This window comes from Chinchilla lanigera, unplaced genomic scaffold, assembly GCF_000276665.1.
Source record: "Chinchilla lanigera isolate Chin_1 unplaced genomic scaffold, ChiLan1.0 scaffold00010, whole genome shotgun sequence".
Taxonomy (NCBI): Eukaryota; Metazoa; Chordata; class Mammalia; order Rodentia; family Chinchillidae; genus Chinchilla; species Chinchilla lanigera.
Genome location: NW_004955411.1, coordinates 8,388,453 through 8,400,946, shown reverse-complemented (window position 1 = coordinate 8,400,946; position 12,494 = coordinate 8,388,453). Strand labels below are relative to the sequence as shown.

At 37.4% G+C, this 12,494-nt stretch overlaps 1 protein-coding gene across 2 annotated transcripts in view; it reads right to left on the bottom strand.

Annotated features, from left to right (window-relative positions):
• Positions 1–3,107: 3,107 nt before the first annotated feature.
• Positions 3,108–12,494, bottom strand: part of Mut (methylmalonyl CoA mutase) — a 34,698-nt gene continuing 25,311 nt past the window's right edge. For both annotated transcript variants that reach the window (XM_005377674.2, XM_005377675.2), the window contains exons 11-13: positions 10,403–10,550; positions 6,864–7,031; positions 3,108–4,013 (exon numbers count right to left, since the gene is read on the bottom strand). In XM_005377674.2, the coding sequence (XP_005377731.1) occupies positions 3,885–4,013; positions 6,864–7,031; positions 10,403–10,550 (445 nt within the window). In that variant the 3' untranslated portion in view covers positions 3,108–3,884. The remainder of the gene's footprint in view (positions 4,014–6,863; positions 7,032–10,402; positions 10,551–12,494) is intronic.

The following is a 12,494-nucleotide window of genomic DNA, read 5'->3' as shown; positions in this document are numbered from 1 at the left end:
AACATACAGGTTGCTTCTAAGATGCCAGTTTTTAAGTTGTGCTGGTATAAACATGGGTCTGCATGGATGTCTGTAATATGATGAGTTTAACTCTTCCAAAAAACTACCCAGACAGGGAATAACTGGATCAAGTGGAATTTCTAGTTGTAGTTCTTTCAGGACTCTCCATACTGATTTCCATATTGGCTGCCCCAGTTCATAGTCCCACCAACAATGTAGGATTGTTGCTTTTCTCCCACAACCTTGCCAGCATTTGTTATTATTTACTTTCTTGACCATAGCCATTTTTTTTTTTTGGAGTAAGATAAAGTCTTATGGTTGTTTTTATCTGTATTTCTCAAATGGCCAGAGACGTTGAATATTTTTTTCGTGTGTTCATTGTCCACTTGTACCTCTTCTTATGAGAAGTGTCTATTTGTTTCAGTGTCATTTTTTAACTGAATCTTTTATTTTGGAGTCTAATTTTTTGAGATCTTTATATATTCTGGATGTTAGTCCTCTGTCCAAAGAATAGCTGGCAAAATTGTTTTTAATTCTGTAGGTTGTACCTTCACTTTGTTGGTTTTCTTTGCTATGCAGAAACTTTTTATTTGATAAGATCACAATAGTTGCTTCTCAGTATTCTTTATTGCCACAAATCCATCTAAATCCATTTACTCCTGACCCACTTGGGAAGGAGAAGAGTTCAAATAAATGGTGTGTGTATGACCAGAGCAGTTCCTACAATAAAAGTAAAGTTGTGCCTATTCTGTGTAACTGTAACTTTTAGTTCTAACTATCTCCAGATAACATGTATTTACTAATCCCAGCTGATGTTAAATTCACTAATGGCATAACAAGAGTTTTGAGAATGACAGTTTTTAAAGACTACTTTTGATTCAGTACCCCCAAATGCCTTTGAGGCAGATGTTTGAATCAATACAAAGTGATTCTTCAAATTTCTGTCACCAAATACTATCTATGCATTATCTCTAGACTTGGGTATCTTCCACTGAATGGTGAGTGCCAACATGGGAAGTTATGAGCCTGATTCATAGGGATTTTTTTCACACATGAAAACTTGCTGAGCCTTGAGCCGGCAGACCCAGGAGTCCCGGTCTGTAGTGTGCTGTGAATTCTAACACTAACGTGTCTCCAGTTAGGGTGGGTTACAAAGCACAGCCTCTTGTGAGAGCTGGAGAATGGGAAAGCAACAACGGTCCACTGTGAGGGACACACAAGCACAGCCTTCTCCCAGGTGCCAGTGAAACCCCAGCCTTCTGATGATGCTGAGCAATTGCGTAGATGTCCCTAAAGGCCACACTCAGTCCCTGTTAAGTAAGTGGGAGAATATCTGGACATTTGACGTAGTCAGATGGAAGCCTTTGGAAAGACAGCGCTGAAGATTTTCCTGAGGGCAGACTCCAAACAGCAGCGGGTTCTAAAATTGTCTTCCTTCTTGCCTGTCCGCCCGCAGAGAACAAGCTTCGGTTTGTGCCTCTGGGGTTCCACCCTGCTCACCACTTCCCTCTATTTGCCTTGTGGGTTCAGGTTTAGCCAGACTCCAAAACTGTGCAAGTCATTTCTCTGAATAAACATACATAACACGTGGATGTCACACACCCTTCACATTACATAAATTTGCTCTAGCGATTATTCTTGTTGGCCCTATCTAGTTGACAAGAGGTTTAAGTTAGGTAATGCCTGCATTCTTTGAGTTGGAGTGTGTGCACATGTGTGTGGTGTGTGTCTCACAATTTGACTTGAAGGAAACAAAGATATCTATGTCGTACTGAATATAAATGTAAAATTTTGCCTTTGCTGGCATCATACCTCAAAAAATAATCCTACCAATAATGAAAGAGTGGGCTGGGACTACAACTCAGTGGTAGAGCATTGCCTGGAATGCATCAGGCCTTGGGTTTGATTCCCAGTAAACCGTTTCCCCTTCAAAGATGAACGAACTGTGACTGAGATGTGTGTCTTAAACAGGCTGATGAGGGTGCCCACCTGTAACACAACTCATGCTCAGTATCTCAGCAAGCTGCTCTCTGCACTACGCTTTGTGCTTTGTAATTATCACTGGAATCTTGGATTTTCATTCAAGTTCTTTTCATTAGAAAAAATGACGCAAGTAGTTTTTCCTGATCCATTACTATTTTATAATACTACTTGTTGAACATTGATCGCTGATATGTACAAAGCATATATTCACATTCTTTTCACACTTGGTCATTACGCTGATCGTTTCTAAACGTCTGCCTGTTGGTGGGCAGAGAAGTTTTATTCTAAACGTGAAGACATTAAAAAAAGTAAAGTAAAATTTGTTTTGGAATCTTCTGTAACATAAATAGCCCTAAAGTGTTTAAATTTTGCCATCTTCTGGCTATAATAAAAATGAAATCCAATCTAGCATCAGGCCAAATTTAAATCCCATGGGGCCATGCCACAGGTATTTCAGGAAAGAGGTTTTTAAAAGGTGGGGTTGTGAAGCCATGGGGCTTGGGTCCAGGTAACAAACATAACAGACAAGCCATTTAATAGCATTTGGTGGCCTTTCCTTTTCAGAAAATTGCCCACCAGAAAGACACTGAATATCAAGAATATTATTCCATGTCACTCAGCAAACAATATATCACAGAAATGAAATACTTATTGAACTGATATGCACTTCTGTATAAGGAAGAATAAGCAAAATGGCTCAGTAAATATACCACTGGAATTGAAGTCAATGTACACCTGTGAAATGGGAAAAATCGTGATTTTAATACCTTTCTAATAGTCACGCTCTAAAAATTAAATTGTGTCATAATGTAGTTAAGAAATTCTACAGTAATATGTAAAGGCTTGTAATATTAATCTCTCACAAAAGTGCTGTTCTCTTACTTAATAAAATACAGCAGACATTCATTATGAAAGAATCACTGGTACTTATTTTATATTCATTTAATGTATTATACGAGTAACAGAGGACAGTTTCCCTATTTGAGCAAATCTAAATGGCAAAGTGCAGTTATTCTTTAGAATATTTATGTTCTTAAATTTGTATCATGTACACATACCAAATTCCCACAAGGAATGTAAACACGTACCATGAACACATACAAAAGAAAATGATCTGAACAAAATTAAAATTAAAAAAATTATCTTTATTGGGCAAATCTTTCTGGATGTAGAGAGTTAATTTATTTTTATGTCACATTCTTTTGTTTCATTTATATTCACAGCTTACATCATAATCCTGAAGGAATCCATGTTAACAATCCAAGTCCTTCTATTTAAGGGAATATTCACATACCCTTCTCCTGGATTTTGGGCCAAGCTAAGCAATAACAAAAGCACATGTTCTTGCTAAGGAAGAGAGTAAAATCAGACTTGAAAGATTCAGCCAGTTGTTCCCTATTCCAATATAGAATCTGAATCATCAATAGTACCAGAATCATGATTCTGGTAGTGGTGAGGTTCCTAACCACAATCTATTTTGCCACATAAATACTCCCCACTATTTTTTCTAAGACAGATTTTATTTTTTGGTTGATAAGGCAATGTAATGCTAGTTGAAGAACAAAACTAGCCAAATTTTTTCATGGGTAAAGTTTAATTCTTAAAGTTAAAAGTAAGTAGATTTATAAGAAATATTCCTAAATAGTATGTCACTACTATTTTCTAAAATAATACATTTGATAAAGTATTGTTATAGAGGGTGAAGGCCAACACTTTTTATTTTTAAAGTGTCACTGCACTTATAAAGTTATAGCAAAACAACAAGTATGATATTTTATTGTAAAACTTTCAAGGAAAGTATATACCAGGTGTTGAGATTCAACTGAAGGCATGATTTCACTCTTTTCTTTGATCATAATTTTAGAAATACTTTAGAAGAAGGCTAAAACAAACCCAAGATGTTACACAGACTGTTGCTTCTTTTCCAAAGACTTCTCAATATCATCAAGCACTTGAACAGCAGCCTTTGGAATTCGAGTTCCAGGACCAAATACATTGGATACACCAACTTCATACAGAAAATCATAATCCTGTTGGCAGAATTTGTTTAGTTAATGAAGAGAGTTTATTTCTAACATCAAGAACACCAAGCAAAACAATGAATGCTTTCCTTTCTTCTCTGCCCCAATGCCCAAGACTTTCTCAAGTAGTATACTGTTGGTATGTGGGACGACAAACTCTTCCTTGATGGTGGGACCGCTACTAATACCTAGTGGCACCACCTTCCAACCCCATGTCATTACAAACCAAAGCATACTCTGCCCACGTGTTGGTGGTGCTAGAAAGTTGTCTGACCCTAATCAAGGACTTCTAAATACTATACCATAACTTTCTGTCACTTAACTTTTCACTGTCATTATTGTGCTAAATTTAGTCATAACATTATAGCTTAAATTTACAAGGCTATTCATCTCCTCCTGAGTATTTTATCTGCAGCTAAGAAAATGGTAGTACTTTGAATTTGGCTTCATGATGAAGTTGAATTTTCTATAAATAAAGATTAGTTTTTTTTTTCATTCTATGGCTGTTTGTTAGTTTAATCATAGTCAAAATTTGAGCATAAAGATTCCCAGGGCACAAATATTACCCCAGGCTTAGGGTATTTTGACATCAGAGAATTTACAGCTCTAATATCAAGTATAGGATGATCTTTGAGGTACTGATCCCAATTATGTATGATAGGACATTCTGATTTGTGCTATTGTTGCAGAACTTCTTTAAAAGCCAAAACAACAGAACTTTTTAAACAGCCAAAACAACCAATTTCTACTCTCAAAGATCATAACTGGGTAATATATTATATGGTCATGCTAATTATCCTCCAACAATTTCTTTTCTTTCTCTATTGTATTCTTAAAATGTTCTTGTAATACTATGATTCTGTAATGGTACTCAACATATCTTATGAATCTGTGTCTTCCTGGTATATGAATTACTGAAAGCAGAGGTCCTACCTAATCATCTTTGTTCAACTAGCATTTGACACATAAAGGCATTCAGAACTTGTTACTGTGCTTGGCTAAGGCTAGGGGTTTTAAAAACTCATAAGAAAATTGGACCAAATACTGTCACAATCATCTCCATAGGCTGTGGTTAGAAACCTCAGTCAAACACTACCAGAATCATGTTGGAGACTCTAGATTGGAATAGGGACTGGCCAAATAGTTCAAGTTCGATTTCACTCTCTTCCTTAGCAAGAACATGTGCTTTTGTTATTCCACCGCTCTTTCCTAATAATGTTATGTGCCATTTGTCCTGACATTTGAGTTATGGACTTGGATTAGAGTATTCAACTGGAAAAGAACAAGGAAAGTACCAACTGAAAAATGGTTTTTGACTTCGTATGCCTTATATATAAGCTTCATAAAATGTAGTTAGGGAGTAAAATGTTAGCAGTCAGTGAAGCTAGGTAAAGGTATACAGTACATATATTGTTTTATATTTTCATTTTTGAACCTTACCTGTTAGTTTAAAGTTATTTCCAAATAGAAAGTTATTATTTCCAAATGTTTTTTATTTAGCTGAGCTGGACACTGCTTCATGGTATAAGCAGGAATCATGTGACTGCCAAACTTGCCTAAAACATTTGGAGGCTACTGTGGCTAAGAGCACTGGAGAATCCCGATTGCAGTAACATACTAGTGAAGATACATCATATTTATTTATTCCAACCACCGAAACTGAAAATTCCAACTTGGCTGATTAAACACTGTATATTAATGCCTTCTGGTTTTAAAACTAAGTGACTTTTAATTGAACGGCAGCAGCATTTTACTCATATATGTTCAGTGTGCTGTGGTTTGGATGAGTGTTCTATGCAAGCCATGTAGTAAAGGCTTTGTCCTGGGGTTACTGGTGACAGTGGGGTTTAGAAGACAAGGTGTAGTGGGAAGGCTCAGGTCACTGGGAGGCCCCTCAAGGGGTTTCCTCCTCTTTTGTGTCCTGGCCAGGAGGCTCCCACCATGGTGTGCTGCCTCATCGCAGGTCCAAAGGAACAAAGCCATGGGCTAAAACTGCCAAGACTGTGAGCCAAAATGAACCTTTTCAGTTTGCAAGTTGATTACCTCAGATATTTGTTACAGTAACAGACATCTGACTAATATGTAGAAACATGTAGTACAAATGAATAGAAAAATGGGGACATTTTGACTGCTTTCATTTCTCACCCTATTAATAAACTAATTGACATTAACTGTTACTTTGCACCCATTTCTGCTATCCTAAGAGGACCCCACATTTTTGTTTAAGTATCTACTTCCTTTTCCATTCAGCCTACAATCTTCAGGACAAGCTGATTCTATATGCCATCAAGGTATTTTTGGTGCCAAGGAAACTGTCCATCACCCAAAGTAGCTTAGATAATAAAGTTTCTGATTGGGCAACATTTACGGATAGGAACGTGGAAGAAATGGAAAAGGTAGCTCTTCTGTATCAGAAGCAAGCTACCTACAGATCTCACTGTAGCGTCCAGAAAAGGGGTCCTCACTGTCTCAGCTAGGGTTTCACACATCCACTGTGTGTTCACCATTCTTCTCTATTCCAGGTGTGAGGCAGCACTGCTTTTATCCTGCTGTTTCTCTGTCAGTGACTATTGAATATGATGATAGATATCAACCATAAATTACTGGTTTGTATGGATACGGTTCTGTCATAGAATCTTTGTAAGTTATTAAATAAAATAATACATAATGAATTAAACTGTAACTTGAACAGAAAATAACACTTCCTACTTTTCAGCTCTGTAAAATTTAATTAGCAAAATCACCAGAAAATAATTTGGCTTTGAATCTACAATAAATTTATCTTTAGAACGACAAATAATCTATCACTACTCAAGATTCCCATTCTAGTACTAGGGGAATACTAAAGAAGGGAAATACCTGCGGTGGTATCACCCCTCCACACATGACGAGGATATCTGGGCGTCCCAGGGCATTAAGTTCTTTGATGAGCTCAGGAACAAGGGTTTTATGCCCTGCAGCGAGCGTGCTCACACCCACAGCATGCACGTCTGCGTCCACTGCCTGCTGGGCCACTTCACGGGGAGTCTGGGCAATCAAAAGGGAAAGGGACAGATCATTATCCCTGCACAGTGACCAGGAAAGCCTACTGTAAAAGTGTTATCTGCTTAAAGTCAACATTCCAAGTTGTTTCTTATCATAAATTGGGACATTAATACCACTCTATATTTCATCATTCTGATTTTTTTGCTTTTTTATGTTAATGTAATACAAGTGCATAGTAATAAGGAAAATATAAATGTACTCTTCTACAAAAAAACCAAAATTTCATAACAAAATAATTAGAGAATAATTATAGTTAATATACTGTGTATCATGATCTTAGAAGAATGGCTAAACTGTTACTCTGAGTACAAGTCATAAAAAAGAAAGAGGAGGGTTGGAGATATAGCTCAGGGGCATAAGAGCTTGCCTGGCAAGCCTGAGGTCATGAGTTCGATTCCTAGTACCAAAAAAAAGAAGAAAGAAGAAAGAAGAAACACACAAACAAAAGGGCTAAACTTTCTTTTCAATAAACAAAAAGAAATCAGTAACATAAATGATGTCATCTGACGGAGACCACTCCGAAGCAGCTCTGAGTAGGACTTCTATTCACCAATTAGCTTTCCGTGTTTACTTGTCAGCTGCTGGTCCCTACTGAGGCCTGTAATGGTGGGTGAAGCCATGAGGCCTCAAAGGACAAGACAAGGCCACAGCTGAAGACTTTTGGTTCCAACCCCAATTAAAATTCTATAGCTGCAGGCATGTAACTTCTGCAGTGCAGGCCTTCCTGGAGTTAACTTAGTTCTCCTAAAGTAACGTAAGTATTACTTGGAGAATTCCATAAAGGGTTTCCCAAGTCCAGCCTAGATTCCTGCATTTTCTTCATTATCCTCCTCCTTTATATGAAAACCTAGTACAGTAAATATGGACAGCCCAGGGAAGTTTTCATCTTAACCCACAGAATCTTAAATACTGTAAGAGAGTTGGATCCTCCTGGAGCCCTACAATCATTTCAATTGTCCCATTTATTCAAGCCTTCGCCATCCACTCATTTGGGAGACTGCAGGCCTGATCAGCTCACAATAACTAAGAATTGTTAACTCGATAGCCACTCACACTACTGACGTAATAAATATCAATATTGCATTTACTTCTAGCATAAAATTAATCAACTAGGTCTAAATTACATAAGAAAATAGTTCCCCCTAAGAATCTTTAAGATAAAGAAGTAATACAAGCAAACAGTACCTCTCATTACAATCTCTCCAAAGTATATCTGATGCCTTCAATACCAACATTTACTGAGTAGGTTATACAGTACAAGGAAATATCTTACAGTATTTACGAAGAAGTAAGAGACTAAATCCAAAATACAATTTTAAAAATTAAATCATAGCCAGGCATAGTGGTACATTCCTTTAATCACAGCACTCTGAGAGGCTGAGGCAGGAGGATCACAAGTCTGAGATCACTCTGGGCAATTTGTGCAAATCCTGCCTCAAATAGAAAAAAACAGTGTGAGGAGTACAGATCAGTGCAAAGGCTCTGGGTTCAATCCCCAATAGTGAAAAAAGAAAGGAGAGAGAGAGAGAGAAAGACAGAGAGAGAGAGAAAGACAGAGAGAAAAGAAGAAAGAAAAAGGAAGAAAGAAAGAAAGAAAGATCTTCAGTTTTAACAATAGAATGGGAAGGAATGACAACAGCAAGATAAAGCCTAGGAAGCTCCAGAGTCTGCTCATAGACACTGAGGTAATAACACTGTATAAGCTAACACACCTTCATGAAAACTGCAGAAATTAGGTGAGAGACTACAGCACCCATGTGAGTGCATAATAAAGAGAAGGGATGGCACGGAGGAGCTTACATTTCACCACCTACAAACTGAATTTAAGCACTTTAGGAAAATAGCTTTAAATAGTTATTTTCAATTACTGAGTTATGAACTGAGTTACCAAAATCATAGGCCCCTTCAGCACTAATGAATTTGTGACACTGCTTTGCTAATTCAGGTGTACTTACATCATCTCATATACAAGGTACCTATTGAATACTGGGTTAAATAACCCTTAGTTATTGCGGGCTGATCAGGCCCACAATCTCCCAAGCGAGTGGACGGTGACAGCTTAAATAAATAAGACAGTGGAAACGATTTCAGGGCTCCAGGAGGGACTAACTCTCTTACAGCTTCGAAATTCTCTGAGTTTAGCCAAAGACTTCTCTGGGCAGCCTGTATTTATTTGATTTTCAAACAAAGGAGGAGGATACTCAAGAAAATGTGAGAATCTCACAGGACCTTGGGAGAATTTTCCCAAGTAGTAAATTACAGCAATCAGGAGAACTAACTTATGTTTAGGTTGGTATTTATTGGAGGAGCGTGGAGCCTGCAGCTGCAGTCTCCTGGCAGTTAATTGGGGTTGGAGCCAAATGTCCTCAGCTGTGGCCTTATCTTGTCCTTTGAGGAGTCACAGCTTACAGGTAAATATAGGGCTCGGGGTGACCAGGGACTCACAGAGGTTCACTTACTATGAGTCCACTGCCCATCTTCAGACAAGGTGCCTAAGCTTCAGACAACTCACAAGTAAATACAGAAAGCCAACTGGTTAATATTAAATCCAGCTCAGAGCCACTTTGCAGTGGTCCCCAATGGGTACCTATACATTTTTCATTGCAAATGTGAAAATGTGGAATGAATACCAGCTCAGAAATAGTACACAAGTAAAAGCACAAAAATTCATCAACATGTGAATGTTCTGAGTTTGGCAAGATTTTAAGGCTTATGATTCTACACTCTCAAGTAATGAAGTTACTTTAAGGATACCACATTAGCACAGAAGAAAAACCCTGAGTCTGTAAGAAATACTACCCCACAAGTAGGTTAAAAAATAGGATGAATTATATTTATGCCACTATACCCAAATGCCCTCTTAAATAGGGATTGAGTTCCCTTTGAAAACAGTGCAGAAATAATATGAGGGTCATCTTTCCCACATATTAGTTACCTCTCAAAGAGTAGAATGAAAGCTTTGATCTGGGTGTGGTAGCACAAGCCTGTAATCCCAGTACTTGGGAGGCTGAGGCAGGAGAATTGTTATAAGTTTGAGGCCAGCCTGGGCTACATAGTGAGTTCAAGGCTGGTCTGAACTACATAGCAAGACCCTGTCTCAAAAAAACAAAAGGCCTTTGAAAGTAATTGAAAGCTTAATTAAATTTTCATTTCTTAACTACGTTTATTTTTGCAAAGTTTGACTTAACATGAATTAACATTTATTATTATTTGTCATTATTAATGGGATTATGTTTTCAAAAATAGAGAACATGTTAAATATATTCTTTTAAGACTTAAACACTTCACCTTGCTCTATCATTGTTTTTCTTATGGCCAACACTTTGAAAGTGCTCTGAACAATGTCTTAGTACCTGGAAAAGAGGGCCTATGTCCACATCGAAACCAAGGTCCGCAAAGCCTGTAGCAATGACTTTTGCTCCTCTGTCATGTCCGTCTTGTCCCATTTTGGCCACAAGAAGACGAGGTCTGCGACCCTCACGGTCCTTAAACTTATGAACTCTAATAAACAGTTTAAAAGACAACAACGGTTAAATTTTAACTATCCAAAGGTAAGATCTAAAAACCAACTTATTCACAGTAAATCTTCCAAGAATACTTAGTCTGCCTTCTTGTATTGTGTCAATATCTTTATTTTACACTGAAAGCACCATTACATCCTGAATATGTCTACTACCTCCCCCTTAGAGGACAGTTTAAAAGGTGACATAGCCCGCAGGCCCGGATCACTGAAAATATCAGTGAGGCAGGATGAAAAAGTGACAACTTTTTACCTTCTTGCAGAATACAGCATCCAGATATATTTAAATATAAACTAAAAAGTGCCCTTCAGAGTGTTTTATTTAGATGTGGGACCCACCAGCTATTTTCAGTTCTCCACAGACCACCTACCCTTCCTATGTATGCACTTTCCCAAGTTGAATGCTATAAAATGCTTGTTTGAAACAAATTCGATCAAAATTGAAAAGCAGTATACTAATTTTCATTAAAAGAAAAAAGGTTCCTTTTGATAATTTTTACCATGACTGCTTTAGTATTTATGTAAGTATTAACACAAAATTTTCGTGGAAACTTTATCACAAAGGTTGAAAATACCGATCATCATAAAGACAGTTTTTACTCTTGAGAAACATAAGCACACCATTCTACAATTCCGTGCCAGGCAGAACCGGTATTATTTAATGTCAGTTCAGTGAAAACTGTTTTAATTTATGCACACATACCAACCAGGTGTTTGTTTTTAAATAGGCAAATTAAGATTTTATAATCATTCAAACAACTGAAGGATGTGAATAAACTTTCTATTTTTCTGGGTACTGGGAATCGAACTCAGGACCTTGTACCTTGCCAAGCAGGTGCTTGTCTCATTGAGCTATATCCCAGGCTCGAATTAACTTAAGAGACTATGAAAGTCTACCACAGTAATCAGATTGAAAGCTAAATACCTAGCTAAACAACATCTGTTTGAAATGAGAAAATCCTATAGGAGACTATGGTCAAAGTTCAAAATATTACTAGTTTTTAAAAACCAATATTAGTTTTATTCTTTATCAACTAGTAATATATTTTGTACAATTACATATAATTTAATTACAGGTACACATTCTGACAAACACATCATTAGGCAACTTCATCCTGAAGTGCCCTTAAATATGCATAGTACAGTATGCTAAGTATCTAGGCTCTCCAGTATGTGTAGATGGTATAGCTCCTATGGCAATTATGAAGAAAACAAGGTTCAACCAAGGAAAAGAGAAAATGATACAATCAGATATTATAAATACAACATGTATGAGGTCACTGCCTCCATAATGTGACACAGTATTTTACAGTAAGCTTTGTTATAAGTGGGAAGGATACATTATAAAATAATAATATACAATATGGTAAAGTAGGAACACAGTTGTTTGTTATGGTTGAAGTATCACATGCTGTACGTGGTTGTATGTGCTGTACTTCTATAGGACGGTAGTGTGTAAGTTTACACCAGCACCACCAGCTTCAGAAATATATGAGTAAATTTGTTGTGTCACCACGTCACTATGGCTGTGGCTACGTCACTAGGTATAATGTCACAGGGAGAAAGAAACCGTTTATCTTCTGTAATGTTTGATACATTGTGTTAACTTGAGAAGTTTAGAAGTTTAACTCAGCAGAGGGCCAGCTTCCTCACTTTGTAAACATTCCTGAGCTCATGGAAGAGGAGGGCACAGAGATTGCACGGGTGGATAGTGGGCATACGATTTGTACAATTCTTTTTTTTTTTTGGTACCGGGAATGGAACTCAGGACCTTGTACTAGCCAGGCAGGCATTTATGCCACTGGCTGTATCCCGAGCCCTAAAAATATGTAACATTTTGTCAGGCATCTTTTTTTTTGTACCAGGTATCAAACTCAGGACTTTGCACTTGCCAGGCAGGCACTTGCATCGCTGAGCTATATCCC